Source organism: Dermacentor variabilis, chromosome 7 (assembly GCF_050947875.1).
Source record: "Dermacentor variabilis isolate Ectoservices chromosome 7, ASM5094787v1, whole genome shotgun sequence".
Lineage (NCBI taxonomy): Eukaryota > Metazoa > Arthropoda > Arachnida > Ixodida > Ixodidae > Dermacentor > Dermacentor variabilis.
The window spans coordinates 87,075,270-87,102,833 of NC_134574.1; the positions used below are offsets into that span (position 1 = coordinate 87,075,270).

Consider the following 27,564-nt stretch of genomic DNA (forward strand, 5'->3'; position numbering starts at 1 on the left):
GACTCATGCACACTGTACTATGTGCTTAATTTGAATATGTAATAGTTAATTTTCAACCTGATTAGAAAAATGCCAGCAAGTTTTCTGCATCCTCTATTCTAAGTGCCATGAAAGTTATCCACAATTTGACGTACCCTGTTAATCCCCTGCAGTGTTCTGTCACAAGGTTGCACAGTTATGTCACATCGTAAAACAAGCTCGCGGTTGTAAAAAATTGGCCAGATCCCATGCACTGTGGGAATTGAAGCATTTTGCAGGTAACCAACTACAGCGTCAACTCCGTGGTGCGTGCAACACTTGCCTTGGCCGACTCCTTGAGTCTCTAGATGAGTTCAAGCAGGCGTCATTGTGGAGCTCGGATATGCTCAGGGTCAAAATGCTCTCTTAGTGGAGTCCTCACATACCGTTCTGACAAAGGAATGTCAGAAGGGACATCGCGGGACAGAAACATAGAAATGTACCAGCATGTCAGTGATGCTGAAATTGTTGTGCAGCCTGGTATCGACAAAAAAGGATGTCAGAAAGTGTCGGGAGGAACGAGGAGACGGCTCATTGCCATCATTGTTGAAGGATGCTACACATTAAAGGCAGTCAGAGTTGCCATGAAGTGTTTTATACACACACACACACGCATAAAAGAAAGAAGAAAGTGCAACCACCCCACTTTTCAGGTATCCGACGGTGCCCTCCGGTGCTTTGCCTCCCTGGCTGACCGGTTCATGCGGCGGTCCTTGGACCCAGCACCTCTGGCGGAGCACGGCCTGGTGCAGCAGCTTTTGGGGCGCATGGCTCACGCTGCAGCGCCAGCATCCTCGCTGCTGGCACCTCCGTCTGGCGGCGGCATGCAGAGCGGCGGCACGCCAGCACCAGCTGCCACACCGGCAGAGCCAAAATCTTCACCGACAGTGTCCACCATCATCAGCCTGCTCTCTACACTGTGCAGGGGTTCACCAGCCATCACGCATGTGAGTTGAGCATACGAACTTGGTTGATACATGGTGAAGTCATCGTAGCAAAAGACGGACCTGAAGAGCTAGAAGTGCGACTCAGTCAAACCCACTTACAACAATATTCAAGTGCCACGAAAATTCCATTGTTATAACCACGATAATTGTTATAACCGGGTTGCATGAAAAAGTCAAAATAGGGGGATGGCAGAGCTGTTGTGAGAAAACTGTAATGGCAGGGATGCCAGTGCCCCTCCCCACCACCTTCCTCCATCAGGCTGCTGATTGTGTTCACTCGTTTAACTGCTTCCTGAGCACTCCGTTCGCGTGTAACAAGCCGTGGCTGTCGCCGTTAAAAGAATGGCACCGACATAACAACTGCAAAGAAGGGTCACGGGTGGCAAGCGATATGCAAGCACCGCCGAGGCATCGCTTTGGTGGCTCCAAAAGGGGCCTCTTAAAAAAGGCGTGAAAGTTGCCGCGGCAGCCTGTTAGCTTGAGAAATCCAGAAGAAACGCTGAGGCGAGATTGCCACAAGCATCTCGCCACGTACTTCTCACGAGAAAACCCTATGTCCGTTAGCCTTGCATGCTTTACGTGAAGCTTGCCGGCATCCTTCATCATATTTGTTGCTATATATTTTATATGTTACTGCTTTCAGTAAGCAACTCTTCGTAATTTGCTAATGTTGTGAATATAGCAGGATGTCCGTGGTAGGTTTATATAAGTGGTCAAAACAGCGGTTCATTATTTGAAAAGTATTCTATATTTGTATTGCATTTGTCACTATTCGGGTCGTATTTGATTCGGTGTCCAAAATAACTGCAGTTGAACCTCAATGTAATCAACACAGGTTTAACAAATCGTCGGGTATAACGAATAAGTAAAAAAATTCTCTGGCTGCTGTTACAGTGTAACAGATATATGCTTGTGCAACGAATATAGCAAATAACAAACCAAACTTTGTGTTAGATGTGACTTCATTATAGGTAGGTATAGTGAATTTGAACAACTACTAGGGGTGTGCGAATAGCAACTTTTGGGACCGAATCGAATACAAAATGAGTAGTGCCAGAATCGAATCGGATATTGAATACTTTTCGAATAGTTTTGGAATAATGAATAGCTGCTGTCACAATTAATATGAAACAATGTTCAAATCCTAGTATTCTGAAAGTTAGCAAGTTTCTGTCATTACATAGTATGTTATAAAGCCTTCTTTATTAAAAGAACAAATGGAGTATTAGGAACAAACAAGTAGTTTCTTTGCATGCACGGAACCCTTCAGAAAGTGCAAATGATCATTGTATATGGCCAGTATGGTATGGCCACCTAAGCAATGTAGTCAGCTCCGGCCACTACGCAAGCTTTTATGTTTTGTCTCTATACTATGCCGGCAGGGGTGGAAATGTACTGTGCCTTTTGCTCCGCTTTTATGTTTATCTGGACACAGTTGACGTTTTAAAATTTAGATATGTATTAGAAAAATATTCGCATTTACGAATAGTGACTATTCGATTCGAAGACCAAATCAAATAGGACGCTACGTGATTTGCTATTCGAAAGTTTAGAGTATTCGCACACCCCTACAAACAACGGAAGACATGGCCGGTACTGCCTGTCCTGTCTTGTGTTCTTTGTGCTGATCTTATTGGTATGAATAATAACCTCCCCAAGGCCACGGATGTGCGCACTTCAGCATTTGTTTGCTTGCTTGCTTGCATGGGTTTTATGTAATTCACTGTGTGTATTCATTTGCACAAGGCTCATACCTACGTGCGATCTTCACCTCTTGAAAGTGCATGTCATGATGCAGTGCTATGCGCCACATTGTGCTCAAGCACTTCTTTCTTTTCCTGTGACATTGTCTGGTGTCATTCATAAGCTATGTGTTCACTTTGGCAGTTAAACCTCTCGAATTAATCCACACCTTTATGTTGTCCAGGGCTGGCATAGTGTAAAGATATTCGAATTTGTTTTTATTCAAAATTTGCCATTAGCCCTCCGTGATAGGTCAAAATGGTTCAGGCTCAGCTCATGTGGGCGGGCCCTTTGTTTGGTGCATTGTAGATTCAAGGTATTTCTGGCCTAAGTTGTGGGAAGGCAAACAAATTTCCAGTCTTCAAGTTTGCCCTAAGAAAGTCTACTGTAGTGGTTTGGCTAAGAGTCTTCTGCTATGTTGTACAACACACGGTCTGAAAAAACTCATAATGAGCATCTTTTCTTTATTTAATAGAGCACTATAGGCTTTTCAGCTGCTTGTAGTACGAGCTTGCGAACTTTTCTAGTTTCTGCACAATGGTCTGATTTCCATGGACTTCTTATTTTTGGTCCCATGATTATGAGAGGGTTTCAAGAGTGTTTCACGAATGTTGTGGTAGTCGTCCACAATGTTCTCACCCCCAGTGTTAAAGCATTGCTGCATCAATGCTTGCCTGCAGGATCTGCTAAGGTCAGAGCTTCCCGATGCCATCGAGTCAGCCCTTCAAGGAGATGAACGGTAAGCAGGGGTTTGCAAAGGGAGCTGTTTGGTCAAATGGATTCTCAAAGGCATCATGCCTCCAAATACATAATACTTATTGGGGCATTGAGATGCTGTTAATAGAGTGCTTTAGTTGAGCGGACCGTAAGGACGCTCAACTAGAACACTCTGATAACATTGTGGTGTTAGAGACACTTGGACTGGTTCCTCATGCGGGGATCAGTGTGGCAGCAGTAACTAGAGGGCACTAAGAGGGATTTGCAGTACTGGGCTGCTTTACCTAGGGAGCTGCCGTTTAAATACATGGGAGCAGAAATTGTTTTGCAGAATCTGCTGCACCGAATTCAGGGAGCGTTCTTGCTTTTAAAGGCAAAGGCTAAGATTTACTGAAATTAGGAGAACATATTTTTTATTTATGGCGTAAATTTTTTTGTAAAAACTTCTTGGATATTGCATATTTAAAGGGACACTAAAGTGAAAAATGATTTCTTCTGCATCAGTAAATTACTGTTCTACAACACCAAAAACACCACTCTTACAACGATAAGACATTTGGTAAGCCAGAAAAGCAGAAGAACGAAATACGGGTGGCGACACCTACTTAAGTTTCCGCACCTGGGGGCTGTGACGTCTTGGATTTTGATGGCATCTTCTAGGGCCTACTAATTATATATATCGGTACAGATTGACTACATTGTGTTATAAAGGAACCATATATTAAACATGGCAAGTTTCGGAAACCTTTATTCAGCCAACGCGGCCCTAATTCGAAAACATACTTTGGAATCCCTGTCGTCACGCTGACGTACCAGCGCTGGGGTTTCGGCGCGAAATTCAAATACTGATGCTTGGACCTTAATTTTCTCATCTAATAATCAAACTATTGTTTTGAAATGACTGCCTGCAGGGTTCTCAAACAATGGTTCATTAGTCTAAACTGATTTATAGTTTCGCTTTAGTGTCCCTTTAAGAACAAACTAGTATAACACCAAGTTTACAACTCTGTAAATTCGAGAATGAAAAATGTCATCACAATTATTAAGCTGCTGTCACTAAAGATCTATAAGACGAAGTTTGTCCTTGATTTTTTCTTTCAGCAATCAACTTGTTACCGAAAAGTCTACTAAAGTATAGTTTTGAAAGAATACTTTGTCTGTCCGCTGCAAAATCATCTAGTGTCTCAATAGTGTCGCTCTAAATGTTGCTCGTGGTCACAGGTGTGTTCTGGACACAATGCGCCTGGTGGACCTTCTGCTGGTGCTGCTGTTTGAAGGTCGCAAGGCTTTGCCCAAAGCTGGCGTGGCCTCGGTCTCCACGCGCCTGAGCTCCCTCCGCCGGGTGGACAGTGCGGGGGGCGAGCGCACCCACCGACAGCTCATAGACTGCATACGCAGCAAGGACACGGACGCGCTCGTGGACGCCATCGACTCGGGCGGTAAGCGCTGGTCCGCTGTCTGTTGACAGGATGTGCAGATCCAGGATTTTGTGTAGTTGTGGTGTTCTTGTTATGCACCACTATATTGGAGTACTCCATGCTTAGAAACTGGGTACAGTAGACTCCTATTAATCTCACCCCGACGGGACTGATAGAACTGATAAAGTTGTCCGGCTGGTCGAATAAAGCATGATGCGGGGAAGAAAAACTCTTAAAACACACTGCTGGTTCATTCGGAAATATTTTCTCAATTCTAGCGCTCCCCCCGCATCAAATGCATGCCCACTTTCTATGTATTAAAGTACAAAACTAACATAGAAACGGCCCTTAAAGCTTCTAAACAGAGTAAAAAGACAAGGCATGCCCAATTTCCTGGCAAGAAAAATGGGCAGGGGTATAATACAGGGGCTGCCAAACTGCGGCTCCTGGTGGGTCCCATTGTGGCTCCTGGCTCTCTGATATCTGTAACCCCCTCCCCCCATATTTCAGTCTCTTGAGACCAGCTTCCTTTATATTGTAGAACTTCAAGGTGCTTGCTTCAGGAATAGGGAAGTGCAGTGAAGAGCCACAATGAACAATCGCTTGCATGAGCGGTATTCACTGTGGCCACCAGCTTTGTCAAAGTAAAAAAGTTTACCACCCCCCCCCCCCCACCCCCCCTTTTACTGCAGCTCATGTTACCTTTTTCATGGTTCTTTGCATAAGCCTGTCTGGCCAGCCTTGGTCTAATATGTGTTGCACAATGGCGACCAGTTTCTTAGTCAGCTTCACCGCACAGTTTTTGAAGTCAGCTTTGCTGCAATATATTCGTGTTATGTGGTAAAGCATACAAACATTGCGAAAGTGATTTCTGTTTAGTACTCGACTGCACTGTGCAGGCAATTTTAGGTCCTCCCCCTTCTTTCTTTCTCTAAGCAAAATAGTAGATGCATGTTAGAATTGAGTAAATACCGTAACCAGACATTGGTGAGCTGCGGTTATTGCTTGAAAGTCTTCCTAGGGCGGCCAAATGTAGGCGTTGCCAATGCATTCACAGTCTCCTAAGCTACGCCGAGACAGATGCTGCCCCTCAAGGGGTAACTGTTGGGGTCACCACAGGGGTCGAGCACGTGCTTGCTGAATGGTAAAGTTTGAGTTATTCAGCGAAGGCTAATTTTAGGATCTAAACAACGAAAGTTAGGGCCCATGAAATGTATGGGCGCTGGCCTGATCTTTTGGTCAAGACCAAATTGACTCGAGTCGTAATAGCTGGGTGTGACTGTATAAAGCAGTGTCCTAGACAGTCTCGGGCAGCCAAACATAAGAAATGAAGAGACATGGCTGTGCCTCATGTGCCTATTGGATGCTGTGCCACTCCTGTGTTTTTAGCAGACTGAGTCAAGGTTTTTGTTTGTGCATGAATATTTTTGGTATAAAGGACTGCAATTATCTGACTTTAACGTGCTTGGCCAGCTTAGAAAGGGCAGCTTTAAGGGATTGACTGAAAAGAAAAGTAATTTCTGCTCATTTGGGCAAAGAAAAAAATGTTTAAGGAAAAGGCACACAGTGTAATTGAAGGCATCATAGTTTTCTTTCCTCTGACACTAATGTAATTGGCCATGCACCAGACTTGAAGACTTGTCGGGATTCTTTCACAATTTGAGGGTGCTTTTATTCCTTTCTATTTTTATTTCTTTCCATACATGCAATCCCACAGGGTCAGTTTTTGTCTGGTAGATCTGTTATTTTCAGAATCTTTTTCAGGAATGTATTACATTATGCATGCAATTTTCTGTATGTACTGGCAACACAGTTAATTGATATTGGCACCAGGCGGAAACTGGAAAACTTAGGTTCCAGCCTAGTAGCATAAAGCTTCAACTAGTGTTCTATGATAAAGCTTGAAAGGGAAATTGTCGTCCAAACGAATGTAGTACAAAGCTATCATGGAAAACCATCTGGGTTTCTCATAAAGAAAGCTTCGCAGTTGAGGAAAAATGCGTCCTGGTTTGGGATTGCCATATTCAGTGTCCCTGTGCGTTGAGTAGTCTGCGAATTCGCCCTCGCGCTGTGACCTGCTAGCCTCCTGGTCAGCTCGGCAGGTAGAGGAATCCCCCCTGAAAAGCATTGGTCCCGGGTTCAAATCCCTGACCGGGATGACTTGATCAACTGCAAAGCTTTCTTTCAGAGAAACCCGAATTGGTTTCCATTGTAGCTTTGTGCTGCATTCAGGCAGATGACATTCTCCCTTTCATCACACTTTCTCCACCTTGCGGGATTCCACCAGAACTGATTTGCCATACATGTTTGTGCAGTCATCCTGCAAGTATAATTATTTTGTGTGCATGGATTGATTTATCATGCTGCTCAAGTATGCAAGCTCTTGTGGCGTAAGCAGCCTCTAGAAAGTGATATCTAGTGAATCCGGGTTAAGCATGGGAGAGAGAGAGAGAGAGAGAGAGAGAGAGAGAGAGAGAGAGAGAGAGAGAGAGAGAGAGAGAGAACGCTCAGTTCGGCATCACTCGACACTCGGAAAAGCAGTTGACAGTCGCTCTGCCAGAGCTGCACAGTCACTGCTCGTGCGCCGCCATTCCAGTACGGTTTCAGAATTTTTACACCACTCCCATCAAACTCTCGAAAACGATTAATTGAACAGGTCTGATAGATTAAACTTGTCTAAATGAAAGGTGGAAATCGATGAAGATTAATCGTTTTGCGGGATACATTTAATTGATTAATCATTAGTCTATATTACCAACCTTTGCTTGGGTGTGCAAGATCAGCCCTGGGAGTGTTAGCCAGCACCACTCACAGCCAGGGTGGTTGGACGTTCAACGCCATTTTAATCACAGGTGTCGCATTGTGTGTGAGCTTTAGGAGCAGGCAAGTGGCCAATAAATCGATCAGCTTGGCATCAAGGCTGCCAAATTCATATTCAAAGCCCTAGCTATGCAATGCACTAGATGTTTGGATCCAAGAAACTCGCATGTTGTGTGTGTGTGTGTGCGCGCGCGCACTGGGACTTGTTTGCCTGACATTCCTCCTCTCCCTATTGTTGCGTTGGCTGCAGGCATCGAGGTGAACTTCATGGACGACGTGGGCCAGACGCTGCTGAACTGGGCCTCAGCCTTTGGGACACAGGAGATGGTGGAGTTCCTTTGCGACAGGGGCGCTGACGTCAACAAGGGCCAGCGCTCCTCTTCCCTCCACTATGCCGCCTGCTTTGGCCGCCCTGGTGTGGCCAAGGTGGGCGGTGCTCTTGTGTCTCTCTCTTGCTTGCATTCGTTCATTCGTCTTCATTGGCCTCTTTGTGTCCACTGCAGAATGAAGGCCTTCAGTGATCTCCAATTAACCCCTAGCCGATCCTATCTTGCACCTTCAAATTTCCTAATCCCACGACCTGCCATCCTCAGCTGTGCTTCCCTTCTCTTGGCACCCATTCTGTAAATACAGTAAACCACCAGTCATCTACCTTACACATTATGCAGCCTGCCCAATTCCATTTATTCCTCTTGATGTCAACTAGAATATTGGCTGCACCCATTTGCTCCCTTATCCACACCGTTGTCTTTCTGTCTCATAACGCTTGGCCTAACACTTTTTGTTGCATCACCTGTTGCACAGTCCTTAACATCCTTTCAAGCTTCTTCATTAATCTCCATGTTTCTGTCCCATAAGTTAGTACCGGTAGAAGGCAACGACTGTACACTTTTGAAGAAATTTTGATTTTATTGGGGCTCAATAGGGTCACTTGGGGCTTGCACGAAGCTCGGAAACAAACCTGGTTTTTCAAGTCGACATGTTTGAGAGTACATTTAACTTAATGGCCACTGGCACAACATAACACAGAAGGTGTAACTCGTGACTTTGGCAGCCAAATAAACGACCAGGAATTCAAAGTGCTGTGTGTGCCACTACTTCACTGCAGCCTTCATTGTAGTCTACCTGTGCGAGTCGCCAGGAAGTTTAGCTTCCTACAGTACTCACGTCCTGCTAACTCTGTTGTTTTGCTTTTGCCACCGTCTTCATCTTGAAGTATTGCTCTTGTTACCAGTGTTTCTTCTTTGCTCATTGTCATTAACATTTCACAATTCAACGTACTGTCCACCTAGTCTCTTTCTTGTTGTTCGTTTATTCAGGCGCATTCACGCGTTCCCCGCCATTTGCTGCAGGTTCTTCTTCGGCATGGTGCCAACCCCGACCTGCGCGACGAGGACGGGAAGACGCCCCTGGACAAGGCACGCGAGAGGAACGATGAGGGCCACCGGGAAGTGGCTGCCATCCTGCAGTCTCCCGGTACTTCGCTCTTCTGCCATGCATTGTAGTATGCAGACATGTGCATGCATGCTTTTGAAGGCGGTTCTGCTATTGTGATGGAACACAGAAAAATCTTTAGCAAGTGCCTCCAAGTGAAGCTTGACATAAAAATAACCAAGAACAGCTTCATAGGTGCAGGTGATTGTCTGAAGCATTTGCAATTCCTAGAGCAAGGGACTCCAGGATTCGAAAGGGAAAAATGGTCTTCTGCCAGACTGTTGCACGAAGCAACAAAAGAAAACCCATAAGGCTTTCTCAGAAATAAATCTTTGCAGTTGAAAAATTCGTCCCAGTCTGAGATTTTTCTTCAACTGCGAAGTTTTCTCTCTGAGAAACCCGTCTGGATTTTCTTTGTAGCTTCGTGCTGCGGTCGAGTGGACAACCATTTTTCCCCTTCATTAACTTTTCTCCACCTTGCGGGCTTCCTCATAACTCCTTTACCCAGCACGGCAAGACATTTTGGTGCAAGGGATTAGCACTGAAATGTAATTTCGTTGCTGCTATTAAACTGCCCCATGTGACCACCACACTTTTGACTGGCTGCAAGTGTGCTAACACCATCTTGGTTAAAACTAAAACTCAGCACTTGATGCGAAGCTCAAATGTCTAGCGTGTGCCTTGTGTGGATGCAGGCGAATGGATGTGCCCAGTGGGGGAGTCGCCCGGAGAGAAGAGGTCGTGCGGGGGAGGTGCTTCGTCATCTGGGGCCGGCGGGGTCACGCCTGGCGAGCCAGAGGACGATGGCGAGCCCAAGGGCGACCCCGAGATGGCGCCCGTCTACCTGCGGCGTCTCCTGCCCGTGTTCTGCCTCACCTTCCAGCACACGCTCATCCGCTCAGTCAGGTGAGGTCATTAGCTTGCTTGCCTGCCGACAGGACAGCCTCCGGGTATTGTGAAACAGACGTGAACAAGTGGCTATTGCCGCCTCACAGTTAGACTTTTGTGGACGATAGATATGGGCTTACAAACAACAGACTATTGGCACGTGACTGTAGAACCGTAGAGTCACTGTCCTTTCTGTTTATTCTTTTCCATCATTTAGCAATACTCGTAGCAGACAAATGTACAAGTTGCTCACCACTGCCTGTTGCTTATGACTAGGGGTGCGCGGATATTAAAATTTTCAAATACAAATCAAATACTTGACTTTTAATATTGAATAATGATATGCACATGCATTTATTGGCCATTTGGGTAAATTTTTTATGTTGTAACATTGCAATGTAATTGTCAACCTTAAAAAACTAGACTAGTAAGCCATAATACTGAAACATTGTGTATTTAGGTCATGTTAGCTTGGAAAATTTGGTAATTCCCACTAGCTGTCTTCGCCAGCCTGTGCCTTATTATACCACATCAAATGCCCGTAAACTCGGAGGCATGTGACCCTGTGCTAGTCGTCTCAATTTCTCTCAACCAATAACCCCAGAATTGGGAGTGGAGCTGCAAAACAATACAAAACAATACAAAAAAGAAAGGGCACCCTCGTTGGCAAAACTGTGCCCCTTGCTTTGCTGAGAGGCTGGCTTTATCGCAAAGCTTAGACGTTCAGTGGCAAAGTGTGGACACTGTAGAAGTGGGCTTTACAGTGGAAATTTTGCTACAGCACGAGAGAGAGAGAGAATAAACATTGTTATTGGGTGAATGCAGCTTTGGAGAGGCGTCCTCATTCCAGAATGCCTTGAGCTTGGGCCGCGTCCTGGGCCCTCGCACAAATCGTCACAATATTCATCACAAGATCGCACCAATATTCTTCGATTAGGTAGAAACAAACGTGAAGAACCACTTTTGCTGCCGCACAGCCAGCAACATATTCGATTTGATTCTGATATTCATGTCGAATGGAATATGCGAACATTCTTGAATATCTATTTTTCGAATTGAATACAAATAATAAAAATATAATATTCAATAATATTTGAACTTTTCAAACATTCGTACGCCCATACCTGTGACTAATGGCACAGTTGTAACAAAGCACTGGCCCACTAAATTGTTTTTTGCTTCATTCTAATGTTTCCGCACACAACTTAAGTGCACCTAAACAGCAGCAGTGATGCTAAAATTGGCAACAATCTGTGAGATAAAAGTGAGAGCAAAAGCGAAACTAGGAACTGTTCCAATCACATGTAGGTCTGTGAATGCTTCTCAGTGTTGTAAAACATCAAGAAACTTCAACAGGCAGTGGCTTCAGTTCCGTCAAGTTTAGCTAAGCAATCACGTGTCTTTTGTTGCACTGCCTTTCTTGTTTCCTCACCTTTTCTGTTCTGTGATTGCAGGAAGTCCAGCCTGAACTTGATCAGGAAGATGCTGCACTACATCCAGCCTTCACTACTCAATGACATGGGCAACACAGAGAAGGGTGTACCAAACTTTGCATCACTCGTCGTCGAGGTTCTTGCCAGCGTCCTCGATTCTGAGGTGTGTGCAATCAGGGGGGTGGCCTTGGAATGTGCAATTGTGCGTGCTGTACTTTTCAAAACGAGACCGGTTTTCCTGAGTTCTGAGGCCTGATGGGTCTGGCACTCTTTGGCCTCCCTTGACCCTTGTGCCATAAAAGCCCATTCATCTAATTAATAGGCTCTAAGAAGTATGCTTCACATGCACTCTGCCAATGGCCTTGGCTCTTAGAAATTCAGCAGTAGCTGCTGGTTGCTCCGGATCAGTCTATGCATAATTAGTGTGCGCAGAAGACAGTTGCACTTACACGTAGGATTCTGATCCACGCTTGGCTAGGATGAAATTGTTCAAGGTTCTGACACTTCTTTTAAATCTCTCTTCAGAAGCAGCTTTTGAGATTGACATAGTCAAGGACCACTAAGCTATTTGGTGCCAAAACGAATCTGTTGCTTTGAGTGTTGCTGTCCACTGATTTCCTATATTTGTAGAGTTCACGCTTCTGCATTCTTCTCGCCCCTGGCAACTTGCAGGAGGACGAGGACAGCCTGCTGATCTGCCTGCAGATGATCCAGGAGGTGATGACCAAGGCCCCCACCATCTTCCTGGAGCACTTTGCTCGCCTGGGGGTCTTCTCCAAGGTGCAGGCACTGGCCGGAGGAGGGGCCGCTTTGTCGACCGAGCACTCCTCCGACGAGACAACACCGTCCTCGACAGTGCGGGGCGCCCGTGAGGAAGTGGTGAGCTGACTCTGTGGGCCTTTTGTTTCACAGCAGCAGCTGCTGTGGCTTGCATGCCTGTGTCAGAGAGGCAAGGGAGACAAGTCACAAGGTGTACCAAGTACTGGTGTTTACCCAATTCCAACGCATACCCAATGCGTTGCACCTGAATGTAACATGCCACCACTACATAAAAGAAATACATTGTGTGCCCACCATGTTTGGCAGGGACAAAAAACAAGACATGCAAAATTTTTGTTCACAGATGGAATCCTTTTTTCTTTTAAATGAGCTTTCTTAATGAATGAGGCATGTCATCGTCGCCATTTGCATTTCACTGGCCACAGATTCCAAGCACACTGGGGTGGTGTTCTCAGGCGATGGCTTTTAGAGATACTGCTATCACTCTCGCAAGACTCTGCACCGGACTTGTTGGACTGTGCGTCCAGCAGCATTCCCGGCTCTGTGCACAGCTTGGCCAGAAACACTGAGGCCGTTGCACGAAATCATGGAAAGCGATAGTACCTCTGAAAGTTATTCACTGAAAATACCGCTCAAGATCGTAGTTGAGCATGAAATGAACCAACAACCTTCACAAAAAATGCTGCCTTGCCATCTCTTGATGGCGACAACGCTGCATCTTATGGCTGTGATGGTGGGCTGTTGCCGACGTCGCGAACACTGTTTTTGTTTCGTACCTGATTGCAATGTGCGGGCCATTTTTCTGACCCATTTTTCAGAAAAGAAGTTCACATTAGATTCGGGTAAATACAGTGACTACTCCGCATGTCTTGCTTTCTTTCTGTCATCGTCCCGTGTTCGTGTGTCGTTAGTCTTCTTCTCCTTCGTGTTCCTTGGTGTAATTTGCAAGCCTTGACAAACTAACTAGCTCAACAATGTATTGTGCTATATTGGGTTCTTCTCATTGTCTTGTCTGTAGGCAGCACAGTGGAAACCGTACTCATTTCGCAGTTAGCAGAAGACGCTATGGAGGTGTTACCCAAAACTATGCTTGTGCTCAGAGATGGTAAACTCAATTAATTAATCAAAACGGCTTATAGAAAGAACTCAACATTAAGTAGGCAAGACTGACGGTGAACATCATGTTGGGACACCATATAAAATAGATGGGACGGTGATCTTCACTGCCCATCCTAGCAGTTTTATGTGGTGTCTCAGCGTGATGTTTGGCATTGATCCCATATTAAACTGACTTCTGTTTTTGATGCCGCAGATATGTTGCACACTTAAAGTAGTGAGTTAGCCCAGCCTTGTGCTTTAAGAGAATGAATTGTCCACAGGCTGCCCCAGTAGTCATCTAATGCTCTAGCTTGTCCTTCCTGCCACAGGCCATGGAGCAGCCGACCAGTGCGGCTCAGGAGGAGGAACCTCAGCCGCAGGCCCAGCAGCCAGCGCCCCAGGAAGACGCGCGCGAGATCGTGGCGGGCCGGCCGTACCACTGGCGTGACTGGAGCCTGGTGCGGGGACGCGACTGCCTCTACCTCTGGAGCGAGGCGGCCGCCCTGGAGCTCTCCCACGGCTCCAACGGCTGGTTCCGCTTCATCCTCGACGGAAAGCTCGCCACCATGTACTCGAGCGGCAGCCCCGAGGGAGGCTCCGACTCCTCCGAGAACCGGGGGGAGTTCCTCGAGAAGCTCCAGAGGGCACGCACCCTGGTGAGCAGCAGTGCCCCCACGGTCCTTCAACTTCAGTTTTGTTAAAGGGACACTAAAGGTTACCAGAAAGCCAAGTTGAAGTGATAAAGCAATGCTCTAGAACGTCTAAGGCGTCAATATAATCGCGAACAGAGCTTTAGTAACCGAGAAATTGAGGTAAATGCACGACACGATTTGAGACCCCCCAGCGTCATTCCGGTACTAGCCCGATCACGAAAGCACTCCTCATCATAATTTATGTTACTAGTACTCAACTACTCGTATTAAAAAGACCATTTCATTAGATTATAAGACGGAAGAAAATGCTACTTGTCTGCTTCTATTCAATTCTAAGGAAAAAAAAAAAAAACATTTTGACGTTACCCTTGAGTAGTATAGGTGATCGAAAGGTTTCGTTTTCGCTCGACTCTGCGCGCTCGACTTTGTGCCGCGCGCTCTTTGGAGTTTCAGTTGTTTCTTTATCGCGTCGTGCTGCGGTGGTCCTGCTGGCTCGCAAAGTTTGCATTTGGAACAAGCAGCGAGAAAGCCACGTCAATGTGATGTCGTGGGATGCGCGAACGGTCCGCGGAACTTGGCCAAGGGCAGTTGCAGCGGTGAATCCAACGGTACTTATCACTCTGTGCCAACGAGTGAACCTCTCCGTTCGAAGTAGTTTAGGGCCGTATCTCTGCCACAGCGCATTGGCAAACAGCTGAAAATCGCGTAGTATGCTCGCTGCACTTTCGTCCAGAGGATTACGAGTTCAACACAGACTTACTGAAGTCGCGTGAAGTGCCTTTCAAAGCAGGCCGTGGTCGTAGTAGTATGCAGCGACGCCGGCAGCGCGAGCCCTCAACAGCAGGTCACGTTCATCAGTGCTTAAATCGCTGAACTCGAGCCCAGCATCGCCAGCTAATGTGTCGTTGTCAGGGTCATCCATTGCGACGAGTGTCGAAGTTGGTGTAATAAAATAAAGAACCAGCTTATCGTCGTGCGCTTTCCCTTCCGCTAGCCACCATAGTTCCGCTTTCGCGCTGCTGTCGGCTCTGTCTTGGCTCTGTTTCTGGCCGCACATTTGCGTTTTATGCAGAAAAGCCGTAGCGCCGTCTGCGGAAGCTGTTTTACTCACTGATGGCGCAATGTCACTATGAGACCATGTTGTCAATACTCCTCGATCGGAGGGCGGTTGATTTGAACTGCGCTAGAGGTACACGGACGCTTCAGGACGCATTTTCTCTTAAAATAAGTCTCTTCTTCGCAAAAAGCAAGTGTTTCGAGGTTTCTGGGATAGCATTTCAACAGTCCACGTTGGCCTAATATTAACCTCTAGTGTCCCTTTAAGCATGGTCGAATACTAAGTTTTATGTTCGAATCAAGTTAGTAGCGAATAGTTCAAATAGTGGTACAGTTGACCAGCATGGCCGTTATTTCGACCCTGACTGGTCCGACAAAATTTATCAAGTTATCCTGTGGGTTGAATTAAACAAGATGCATGAAAAAGAAATGTCATAACACACCACTAATTCATTTGGCATTATTTGCCAGAACCTAACGAACCCCCACATCAAACGTACACCCATTTTCTGGGTGTCTAAAAGAAGAAAACTAACCTAGGTATTACATTAAAGCTCATGAAACAAGTAGAAAAAAATAAAATGTAACTGATTTTTTTAGCAAGAAAAATGTGTTTGCACAGCGGCGGCCAGTTTCCTAAGGTTGGCTTTGCCACATAGCTTTTTAAGGTCGGCTTTGGCGCAGTACATTAGTTTTATGCAGTAAAGTATACGAACGCTACAAAGGCAGCTTTAGTTTTGTATTCGATGGCACAGTGCAGGCAATTTTCAGGCCAGTTTCCCTGGAAAAGAAAAGCCGCACATTTTAATCTCGCCAGTACCATAATGGACATGGTGAGCTATGGTTATTGCTTGAAAAATCTCTCCTGGGGCAGGCAGAAAAAAGGCATTTTCGGCTAGTGATTTTTTTTACATGTGTTCAACACATTCACTGTCTTCTAGGCCTCGCCAACACGGACTCTGCCAATAAAGGGGTCGCTATCAGTGTCACCATAGGGGTATGACTTGTGTCTACTTACTCAAGTTCGAATTATCCAAAATAATTATAGTTTGGGCCCATCGACATTCATGTGTGACGTGCACAGATGGACAGCGTTGGGGAAGAGTCACGGAGTGCGGTAATGAAGTGGATGTTTGCGACCAAGTTGTTGGCCTGTCATCGTTCGTAACAATTTTATTGATGGCTCGAGCAGCAGCGAGTCGGAGGATGCCTTAAAGGGCCCCTCACCAGGCCCCATAGCATATTTCGGTTATATGCTGGAAGTTGTTAACGTGCCCTCTGTTCTGCCGCAAAAATTTTTAATGTCGGCTCATTAATAGCCGAGATATATTTCAATGCCGCGAACCCATGATTTCAGCAGGCCGGCTTCACTGCCAAGCAAAACACTCTTTCCACCCGGCCCGTCTAGCCTTCGCAAGCGAATTTCCTTCCCTGTGTTCTCCCATACCAGACCTTGAGGGTCAAGTGACGCATAGGTCACAGGCCCCACCTTAATTTTTTCTCCTAGCTTTTTTTTTTTTTTAGCGCTACGCATTTCCGCTGACGGCGTCGCGCGCGAGCTGCTGTCTTGTTTGCGCAGCGTACGATTTTGCGCGTTGTGCACAAGGAAAAATGACTAGCGGTATAATTCAGTGCTACACGAATACTGAGGCAGAACAAGCGGATCGCAGGGCATGATCAAGCGCGTGCTGGAGCACGGTAGAATATGGCATAGAGAGCGCAGCTGAGCAAGACAGTGATTGAAGTGCGGAGTGAAATTTAAATAAATGTTTTCGTCAAGTTTTTCTAACTCGTATTATACACGGATGTTTTTTGCCCTTTCATCACACTCTCTCTGAGTTCCGTTTTTGACAGATAGGTGGGCGATCTTGCGCTATCTCGGTTAAGCAGCACTACTGTTTAGTGCATACTTTTTTCGAGCTCCGGCCAACTACGATTTAACGATGTTTCACGATAACGATAACGAGGTATTCGGGTATTCACACATCCCCAATCTTGTAGGTTGTCTGTATCGCTGTATTCCAGAGTAATCAAGTGCTGGTCCTCTTGTACAGCACTATTTGTGTCGAGCACACCATTTGATTACACAAGGCTTTATTGCTATGGAATCTGCAAACATATTAAAACTATTCGGGTGCGGTGGGCATGTTTTGCACCAGGTGATAACTAAATAACATTGACTATCTTATGAAAAAAAACACTCACCGGCAAAAAAGCTAAATGTGCGCAGGCCACTAGCAACCCTGGACAGATTTTATTTCATTTAAGGTCCAGGTTGTCCAGGTTGTCTTGTAGGTTCGTGTCAATTTCAAGTGGGTGACAACTCTCCCCGCCTTGTGTGTGCGTGCAGGTGAAGCCGCACACCCCGAGTCAGCCCCTGCTGTCGAGCCCCAGCGCTCTGCGACTCGTAGTGGGCAACTGGTCGCTGTCGTGCCGGCGGGAGGGTGAGCTCGCCATCCACAACTCAGACGGGCAGCAGCAGGCCACCCTGCTGCGCGAGGACCTGCCCGGCTTCATCTTCGAGTCCAACCGGGGCACCCGGCACTCCTTCACGGCCGAGACCTCCCTGGGGCCGGAGTTCGCTGCGGGCTGGGCGGGCCGCCGCGGAAGGCGCCTCCGCTCCAAGATGGAGGCGCTCAAGCAGAAGGTAGGTTTAGCCGGTGGGGAACACAAAGGGTACGGTGGGGTCCTAGAGGCTTGTGCATGAATTGTGCGCGTATAGTTACATTGTCTGTTCATAGTGACTCGGTATAATTTGCTAGACGTGGAATAATGGATGCCGAGTAACAAGTTATGTTCAAGGTACACTGGAAGTTCTCCGCATGTTGTGGCTCTGGCTTTATTGGACAGCGTTACAGGGGAACAGCGCAGGAATCTGACCACTAATGCAAGATAATGACATCAGAAGCAGTGTCTATGCATGGTTTTTCTTCCTTTGTTGTGGTAGATGCACGAATACCTGTTTACCATCAAAATAAGTGCTTTGTTTAAAGCACAGCACTATGCAAGCCTTTTTTATGCTGCTCTTCTTCTTAGTGGAACTCTGCGCTGGTCCCCTGTAACGATGGAAAACTAAGACGTCCAATGTGAAACGGTGCACAACTTTATTTTAACAGATTTTGACTTTTTAACGCTGCTGCTCGTCTTGTACCAATGAAAAAATTGCACTGGAGTTTCGGACTACAAGCAAGGTGCTGTCGAAATTGTCCCAAACATTCCATGCATATCGCATTATCTCGGGCGGTGCTAACGAAGTCTCTGCACGTGCAGGTGCGGGTTCAGGCGCGGGACATCTACAATGCACACTTCCGGAGCGCCCAAGCGCAGCCCCGGGTGGTGGTGACAAGGCTCTGCAAAATCGTGGACCAGATTGACCGTGCCTGCCAGAAGCAGCTCTCCAGCTGGCAGGAGGTGAGGGCACTGTTGGTATTCATCAGCTTCTTTTAGGTCAAATGCAGTATGGAGGCCTCCTTTGTCAATCGGACCACATAGAACGGCGCATCTTATGCATGCAAATTAAACAATTTTGTCACCTATGCAGTTTTTTGGCACCCTCAACTACAGTAACGCACAAGAAGTGCAGCTTTATGTTAAACATTTATTACCTACGTTTTTGGCTGTCAGTTGCTGTTTTTGTCGATACTGTGAAAACAGGATGTGCCCTGCTGCAACCGGGAGGTCAGAGATGGATAACTTTGCTTTTTGTTGGTACCATAAGCTCCCTTCGACCTTGTTTGCTTGGTTCTCGCATGGTGCTCAGTGTTGCCTTCATTTTCAAGTTTGTGTACGAGTGCATGTGTGTGAGTGCGTGTGCACGTGTGTATTTCATTTCTCTCTTTCTTGGACCTCTTATTTATATTGAACCGGCGGTAACATGCAGACCATTTCGCTCAGCTAACCTTTCCAGTTGTAACTGGCTCTAGTTCTTGCTAGTGTACGCATGTATTCAGACATACTAATTGATGCTTATGATGTCATCATGAGGCAGTCTTGTAATACACAAGTCGTGTGTATGAAGGGTAACGAGTAACTTGGCGCTGAATCCTCAAGAGGCCACTGTCTTGAGGATAGTGATCTGGCGTAACGCAGCACTAACTCTTTAGCAGTGTAGCTCAGAAAATTCGTAACTCAAAATAATATCTTTTTGGCACTACTAAATTCCTAGTATTTCTAAAGCAGCCTGTTGTAACTTCGAATGCATTTCTCCAATTTGATACAAGTGGTTCAGGGCCCCTTTAACACGCACACGATTTTTAGCAATGGCAACCGGTTTCCTAAAGTCTGCTTCGCCGCAGTACGTCAAGATTATGCAGTAAAGCGTACAACCTATGGGAAGGCAGTTTTGGTTTTAAGTCTGATTGCACTGCGCTGGCAATTTTTGGCCCAGTGTTATTTAAAAAGAGAAAGGTGCTCGTTACAGTAAGGTAAATATCATAATCAGACATTGTGAGCTATGGTTATTGCTTGAAAATCTTTCTAGGGCAGGCCAGAAATAGGTGTTTTCAGTGAGAGATGATGCATTCACTGTCCCCTAACCTCTGCCGTGACAGATGCTCCCACTAAATGTCACTATCGGGGTTCCTATAGGGTTCCTATAGGGTTCAGGTGCATGTGTGCTGACTGGTCAAGTTCTAATTATCTGGTGAAGGCCAATTTTAGGATCGAAATAACGAAAGTTTGGGCCCATAGAAATGCATGGGCACTGGATCGGACCTTCGGTAGGTATTGAATTAACTGAATATTCTAGTAAACTAGAGTCCAATTAATGGAAGTCAACTGTGTAAATAAGGTTCGTTTCCCCCCTTTTAATTTTGGCCTTCGGCATCCTTGAAAGCCTTGGAGCTGTTTGAATGTTTAGTCAGATGTTGTGTTCAAACCTTCGTAGTGTTACTTCTGGAATGTAGCAGTACAAGAGAGAACAGATGCAGTGAAGGCACCTTGTTTTCGTCTTATGGGCTGCAATGTTTTCAAAGTGTCGGAATCGGTAAACCCCAACAATGAGCTTTGTTTACAGTGAGGCCACATAAGCTATGCAGCCCATGACATTTTTGACAGCTATACAGTAGGAACAGTGTCCTCTTTGGTGTAAATAATGGTAAATAATGGTGACAGCGGCGTTTCAAAAGTCTCGCCAGTTTACATGCAGGCCAATTTTAGCTTCCAAACAAGTGCAACTCTTCGTGCATGCAGTCTTGGCAAATGATGACCTGTCAAGTGCGAATGATATAAGGGATTTTCGAATGAATGTGCTAGTTATTGACTTGCCCAAGACTGAAAGTTACCTTCAAGGCATCACCTAGTGTAAACCTTGGTGTAGTTTCCCGTGCATCCTGTGCAAGTGTGATGAGATGGAACGGATTCCTGAGCTCTCCTAAGCAGCTGTTTTGCCCCCCTTCGCCACCCTCCGCTTGTGCAGCCGCACTCGGACTGGGGTCGTCAGCTGAGGCTGGCCCTCCAGGAACTGGTGCAGCTCCTGCAGGACGATAGGGCCGTGTCTGCCTACGAGCTACACAGCAGCGGGCTGGTCCAGGCGCTGCTGCGCCTGCTCGGAAAGAGTGTGAGTTGCCACGTGGAAGCAATGTGCTTCATTCATTCATTCATTCATTCATTCATTCATTCATTCATTCATTCATTCATTCATTCATTTTGTTTATGCTATTTATACAATGCGATGTTACAATTTCGTGACACACATTGCCAACGAGCTCTGTTGTCATTCAGACATGTTTGCCGCGGATTGTCTGTTACTCACACTCGTGGGAGATAAGGCCATTGGCGGGCAATCTGTCCCGAAGCGTCGCCGTTTTGGCGATACCTTTGGGGCATTTGCCAATGTGCTGGCCACTCTGAGAGTTGGCGCTTCTTGCACCTCTGCTCGAGGCCTTAGTACAGTGACCAACATGTGCCAGCTTTGTTGCTTTAGTCATGGAGGCACGAAATTCACTTTGCACAGACTTTAGGAAGCGGGTGAGCTTGTGATGCAAACATTGCGGTTCACTGGCAACAGGAGCTCCGTGGCTGTGGTGTTCTGCTGCTGAACATAAGGTTGCAGGTGCGATTCCCGGCTGCCCTGACCAGGTTATGACGGTGGTGTAATGTAAGAACACTTGTGTAACGAGTTTGGATGCACATTAAAGAATCGGTGATCAATAATAAAGCTAATTGGGGACTCTCCGCTGCATCTCTCATTGCTGCTGTGTTATTGATTGACCAATCAACTCTGGATATTGTAACATTAACCCTTTAACTCTCAAGTTCTTTCCTGCAAGAGGGAAGGAAATTTTGAAAAATGTGTTACTTGACCAATTTTTTACACTTAATGCTCAATAAAAAAGGCAATTCAGTTCATTCCTAGTATTCAATGGAAACAATGATAAAGTGTCTGTAGACTTGTTTTCTCAATGTACATAAAAAAAATGCCATAATATTTCATAGACTCTTGATAGCAAAACAAATATAAACTACAGAATTATGCACGCAAGTCCTCAAAGGCAGCCGTTATCGCTGGAATGCACGGCTCATTACAGCAGAGCAAAGCGTAGGAAAATGTACCTTATATAAGTAAGATTTGTTTTTGGTGCGAACTGGCAGGACGAGCAGAGCTTGGGATTATGTGGTTAGTTAAAAGGTCGATTAAGTGGTGATCATTTCCCCCCCATCGACTGCAGGGTCTGGAAGGGAGCAATGGCCATCTGGCTTGGAGAGCCAATCGCCTGCTCAAGGACAGGGTGCACATCTTCAAGAACTGCTTCCACGACAAGCCTTACGGCAACGAGTGAGTCCCGCCATGCCACATATTACCATAGAGACTTCATTTATTAGCCCCATATTTCGATAGGGGCAAAAGCGCGAAAACACCCTTGTACTTAGATTTAGGTGTACGTTAAAAAAACCCAGGGGGTCCAAACTTTTTAAGTCCTCCACTATGGTGTGCCCCATAATCGGATTGTGGTTTTAGCATGTAAAACCCCATAATTTCTTTTTTTTTCTTTCATTTATTAGCCATACTCGTGTAATAGCCATGCTTCCACTTTTAAATAAAAGGTCCTTGCTCCCCAAACAAACTACTTGGGTTGTGCTCTCATATTATGAGCTGGGAATAAGCTTGAGGATGTGAATAGGTCATCATTTTTATGAAGAAGGCTGTGTAACCAGTGTAGCCATATCTATCATAGCAGTAATGGTATGTACTAGCTGATGTTACCCAGATTGGCTTGCACAATTTTGTGCAGAACTTGCATTTTGTGAAAACAGAGTGCAGGTTCCATGAGAAAAACGTTTTCAAAAAGGCTGCTCTTTTGTTCTCTCTCTTTACTGCGCAAAATGTTGTCCATTCATGTATTGCAAGATTGTCAATTATAAGTGGGCACAAGGTGCACGTGATTGGCGTAGGCACGGCTGACTACTCGACGTGGCCTAGGCCGATCACGTGAGGTGAAACTGAACGTAAGTTTTGAGCAGTGATCTCTAATCGTGCCCCAGTTAATTATACATGCATGCAAGTGCCTTCCCTGGCCACAGTATGAGCACCGAGAAGTCTAATAACTGTACTGGCAGCCATTCAAAGCTGTTTCTGATGTTGCTGTGGCGATTTGTGCCCTTCCTCACTGCTGCATTTTCGTGGCTGTTAAGCCCTTTTTTTTTCGGTGGTCCTTTGAAAGATGTATTAGTGTGATTCTACTGTAATCATTTCGTGCTTTTTATGTGCTACTCCACTGACTTGCCATTGATATGGTGCAAAGTGTGCCAGTTGTGTGTGTGACATCCACAGGTCAGTCATCCGAGCATGCCGATATGGCTGCACGGAGTTACGCTTGTGGAAGATAAGGCTGTCAGCCGCGTTGTCTCGAGGCAGTGCCGTCTTGGTGATGCCACGGTGTCGACCGCTGACTCGCCGGTCGCTTCAGAGAGTTGGTTCTTGGGTCTGTTACCCAGTGCCTTAGTGTGGTGACCAACAAGTTCCTTACTTTCTGAACTGTCAGAACCCCAGGGAGTAAATATTAAACTCGGACCCTCCACTACATTGTGCCTCATAATGAAATTGTGCGATTTAGACATAAAGGCACACTCACGCCAGTGATTGACAAAGGTTGCACGGCTGCAATTGGTGGCCAAGGAGGGACTCAAGGCGACCGATGTTGACATTGGCAAGCATCACTTATTCATTGCCACGCTAGAATGTCTTGCTATTGGTGTCATTCACGTCTGCTCGCACCACCATTGCCTTATGAAATAAGCATTGTCATGTACAAACATCCTTCTACTGTGCTGCTTATTGCTCCAGCAGCTGTGCAACTCCAGTCGTGGATTTGAAAAACTCGAATTTCTCGTTCTCTTTATTTTTTCTTTTCGAGGATTTTGAATTTCACTACCTTTCGGCTCGGACACCCAGCAGCCAGACTTCATCGTTATAACCGATAATGCGGCATCAGGGCATTGTAGTAAGCGGGTTATTTCACCATGGAAAACTTACAAAAATTGACGGTGCAGTAGCTTCTCATTGTTATAACCAATATATTGTTAAAACCGGTATCGTTATGAGTGGGTTCGACTGTATTTTACACGGGAGCAAATATGCTCCCACTTGATGCGGGTGTATGAACTTCGGCGATAAAAGTTGCCACAGCACCAAGAATGAGGTCAGTGGCGATGTGGATGACGCCATTGGCACAGCTGGCGTGATGCCAACTCGCACAGGTAGTGTAACGCGGATCTGAAGGCTTCAACGCCCGACATAACTCAACGTTCGGAGAGGTCCGTAATCAGTTTTGTATCAGTATTAGATAAACAGTAAGAGAATAATTAAATAAACAATGAGGGTATAAATGATAGAAAGCATGTGTACCCGAAATACGGGTTCACTTCGTGGAACAAAGGTGGTTCTTTGTCTTTGTTTTGGAAATTCTGGCCCCCAAAATTATGTTTTGCATCACCAAAGTTATGCTTTTTTTTTTTTTTTTTTTTGGTAAGATGAAATATTTTGTGTTTGATTCTACACGAGCGTTTCACAATTCCAATTCACCTACTAAACATGCTAAGCCAGCAAAGGCATCTACAGCATTTGGATGAACGATTAAAGGCATCATCTTTGAGATCTAAAGAAAAAAAGGCTGAAAACAGTGCTCTCTCCATCTGACATGTTCCTCTTCTTTCTCTTGGACTGCAGGAGCCGTTCTCCGTTTGTGACCCTGCTGCGTAAACTAGTCATGGTGCTGGAGTCGATAGAGAAACTGCCAGTCTACCTGTATGACACGCCTGGCTCCGGCTATGGCCTCCAGGTAACAAGGACACTCCCCGTTCCTTTGCCTTCTGCCCAAACATGCATGAATGCAGCTTCAAGCTGTGTGGAAAGGGCAGGAAAAGAGTGCAGTTGGCTGAAGGAGTCCCTAACAAGAGGGCAGGAGCGCTTGGGACAGTAGCATGAAACCGTGCACTTTGTTGCATGTCTATTCGGCAGCGCCACGATTTTGTAGCGATGCCTTTGTTTCCGATGCTAATGACTTTCGGCACTTTTTGTGTTCCTGAGTGGCCATGTTTGACGCCCCGCCCTCTTGACCACTCACGAACGCGAAAAGCGCCGAAAGGCATTAACATTGGGAAAAGGCATCTCTACTAAATCGCAGCCCAGTGTTGGAACATCTGGCCACCTCCTGAGAGCAGCTAGACACAGGTGTGTGTGTTCCAGTGGTGTTCGTCCAGAAGCCATAGCTCTTTGACCCTGATGGCACTGACGAAATTGATTGGATTATCCGGTGGGTCAAATTAGACAAAATGCAGAAAAAATGCAAGAACACATGCTGATTGATTTGGCAGGATTTGTCTGGTTCTAAAACACCCCCGAATGAAATGTGTGCCTGCTTTCTATGTGTCCGAAGTAGAAAACTAACATAGAGATAACATTAAAGCTTATAAACAAAGTAGAAATATAATGCACACCCACTCTTTCAGTAAGAAAAATTAGAAAGGGTCTACAGCAAAACCTCGTTACTATAAATACCACATTAGCGATGTTTTCGGAAATTCCCTGCTGACTGCTTATAGTTTCTCAACTAAAAATATTTCAGTACTACGAACTTCACAATGTCAAACTTTTTAGAGTATTGATCCTAATTCAGTTTTCGTGTTATGCTAAGAACACCTCAGTACTATGAATTAATATTCAGAAATATGGGATTCTTAGATTTCCGTGTATCCTTCACGGCAGCCAGATCAGTAGGCAAGGTGACAACAGACAACAAGACGCAGAAAGTGATTATGATGAGGGCCTTCATTGGCTGGCGATTCCTGATACAAAACTTGTGTTGAATTCGAGCAAACGTGGTGTGTCTTCAGTCACAGAATGGACAACTGAAGGCACCGAGTGCTTGGCGTTTTCTCTGCTTTGTCACGTGACTTTGGTGCTCCTTTACAAATGCAGAGCTGCAGTTGAAAGCAAAATGATGGTGCAAATTTTAGCCCACTATCTGATGAGTTAAAGATCAAACCAAATCAACTTTTATTCAACATCAACAGTTACAGATGTCAAATGTACAGGCTAAAAGCTCTCCCAGGGTCTGTACCTACCGTATTTGCTCGAATCTAGGCCGGCCACAATTCTAAGCCTACCTCCCAATGTCCAAAGCCACAAAAAATAAAAACTTTATCTCGAATATAAGCCGAACAAAAAAAGTGAGGACAGCGTTCACAAAATGAAAACAGTATTTATTTAATATGAATGCGCCGAGCTCACTCTACGTCATCATCGCTGCTTCTCTTGTACGCTTGCGGATGCGCATGCGCAGACAGTGCGGCACGGCTGGTACGCATCGAAACACGGCACAATCTCTGTGAACAGGTCCTCTCATATTGCGTGCTTATCTTTCTTATCGCTATCATCTCCTCGTTGTGGCACACGCAAAAGGAGTCTCCCATTGCCTCCTCCAACGACGGACATTTTTCTCATCGATGCTGAAATCCCGCCCTCCTTGAACATTTGACAATGCCTGTGCGGCTACCACAACTTTTCGTTTGTGGCATCGCCTGTTTGGTGTCACTACGATAACACCATGCCGTGTGCCGATGCTTAGTCACCATACCAATACGACGCAGGTCAAAATGGCGACATCGCTCATGTATTTTGGTTGGCTAATGGCGTGGCTAGTAGCGGCTGCGATACTGACTTTTCTAGACGACGCCAGCTATGCATCATATTCATCATTTTCAATAACAAACTGGCGCGTTTTTAAAATCCTCAAATCTAAGCCGACCCTAGAGTTTGGTATATGATTATTTGAAAGAAGGACTATAGGCCTAGATTCGAATCATCATCATCATCATTATTTATTGTTCCCGTAAGGGTCCTTCAGGGACATTACAATAAATACGGTAGTAAGGTGCAAGCACTAGTCGCATACAAATCATAGTCTGGCGAAAGAAGTCAAATGAGTGCAATCTGTAGCAGAAACATGCATGTATTGCTAACAAGTATCCTTATCATGTGGAAAATCTGTACCATTGTGATTCAATTAGTGATTTGCAGGTGTGCTGCCCCGTTTCATTTTCTTATTGGCTTGTTAGTTCGTTGTTTACAGATATATATTACATCTAATGTTGAATGAGTTGCAGTGCTGTGTTGCTGAGCAATAACCTCTCACTGTGACCCTTAGGTGCTGACGCGGCGGCTTCGGTTCCGCCTGGAGCGAGCACCGGCTGAGACGTCCCTGATTGACAGAACAGGACGGGGCCTGAAAATGGAACCGTTGACCACGGTCGGCCAACTCGAAAAGTATCTGGTCAAAATGGTGAGTCGGGGACAGGAAAGTGAAGTAGCTCCTTTTATGCAATACAAAGTCTTTGTCAAGTGCATTGACCTCGGCATGCTTGATACAACGGTTAGATATTGTCAAATAGTAATACGAAAAGAAATAGCATTGAGTTAAGAGTGACTGTATGTGTGAGGGGAAAAAAATGAGCGGTTTTTCTCCTTCCGTTGTCACCAGCACTAACAATAGCTGTGTTTTTTTCTGCTTCTATCAGGTGGCGAAGCAGTGGTATGACTATGACCGCTCAACATTCAACTTTGTCAAGCGCCTCAAGGAACCTGGGGCGCGCTTTGTGTTCAACCATGTGCGGGACTTCGATGAGAACGGTCTCATCTACTGGATTGGAACCAATGGGAAGTGAGTATGCCCATCACCATTGAGGTCTAGGCACCACGATTTACAATCGCTACATTGGTGCTGCATTTATTGTAATCCTCACAGTGCCCTTAGTCACTAATGAGGTTGAAGAGCCTTTCAGAAAAAAAAAAAAAAGCCATCCTTCCAGAAGAGCGGCTTGTTTTCCTTGGTGGTAATTTGAACTCCCCACCATGATTTAATTGGTGCAATGACGCTAAACGTTTGCCAGTGTAAGGCACTACTGTCCATGGTGCCAAGATTAGGTGAAAAAAGAAGAAAAAAGAATCACTGATAGGGATGGAGAACAACTTTTTGAAGTTTCTTAGCTGCAGCGACACAAGGTGTTAAATTAGTATGGGGAGAGGTTTGTGAGGTGCTGCGCTTGCAAGCTGAAGACATTC

General features: G+C 45.7%; 1 protein-coding gene across 3 annotated transcripts in view; it reads left to right on the top strand.

Annotated features, from left to right (window-relative positions):
- Positions 1 to 27,564, top strand: part of Ufd4 (ubiquitin fusion-degradation 4-like) — a 160,138-nt gene that overhangs the window by 84,738 nt on the left and 47,836 nt on the right. For 2 of the 3 annotated variants that reach the window (XM_075698741.1, XM_075698742.1), the window contains exons 4-19: positions 672 to 965; positions 3,389 to 3,447; positions 4,647 to 4,864; positions 7,914 to 8,089; positions 9,016 to 9,139; positions 9,793 to 10,003; positions 11,440 to 11,581; positions 12,091 to 12,297; positions 13,626 to 13,952; positions 17,356 to 17,652; positions 18,276 to 18,416; positions 20,422 to 20,562; positions 21,674 to 21,780; positions 24,172 to 24,283; positions 26,651 to 26,785; positions 27,021 to 27,163. In XM_075698741.1, the coding sequence (XP_075554856.1) occupies positions 672 to 965; positions 3,389 to 3,447; positions 4,647 to 4,864; positions 7,914 to 8,089; positions 9,016 to 9,139; positions 9,793 to 10,003; positions 11,440 to 11,581; positions 12,091 to 12,297; positions 13,626 to 13,952; positions 17,356 to 17,652; positions 18,276 to 18,416; positions 20,422 to 20,562; positions 21,674 to 21,780; positions 24,172 to 24,283; positions 26,651 to 26,785; positions 27,021 to 27,163 (2,834 nt within the window). The remainder of the gene's footprint in view (positions 1 to 671; positions 966 to 3,388; positions 3,448 to 4,646; positions 4,865 to 7,913; positions 8,090 to 9,015; positions 9,140 to 9,792; positions 10,004 to 11,439; positions 11,582 to 12,090; positions 12,298 to 13,625; positions 13,953 to 17,355; positions 17,653 to 18,275; positions 18,417 to 20,421; positions 20,563 to 21,673; positions 21,781 to 24,171; positions 24,284 to 26,650; positions 26,786 to 27,020; positions 27,164 to 27,564) is intronic. The other variant, XM_075698743.1, reaches the window with a different exon arrangement.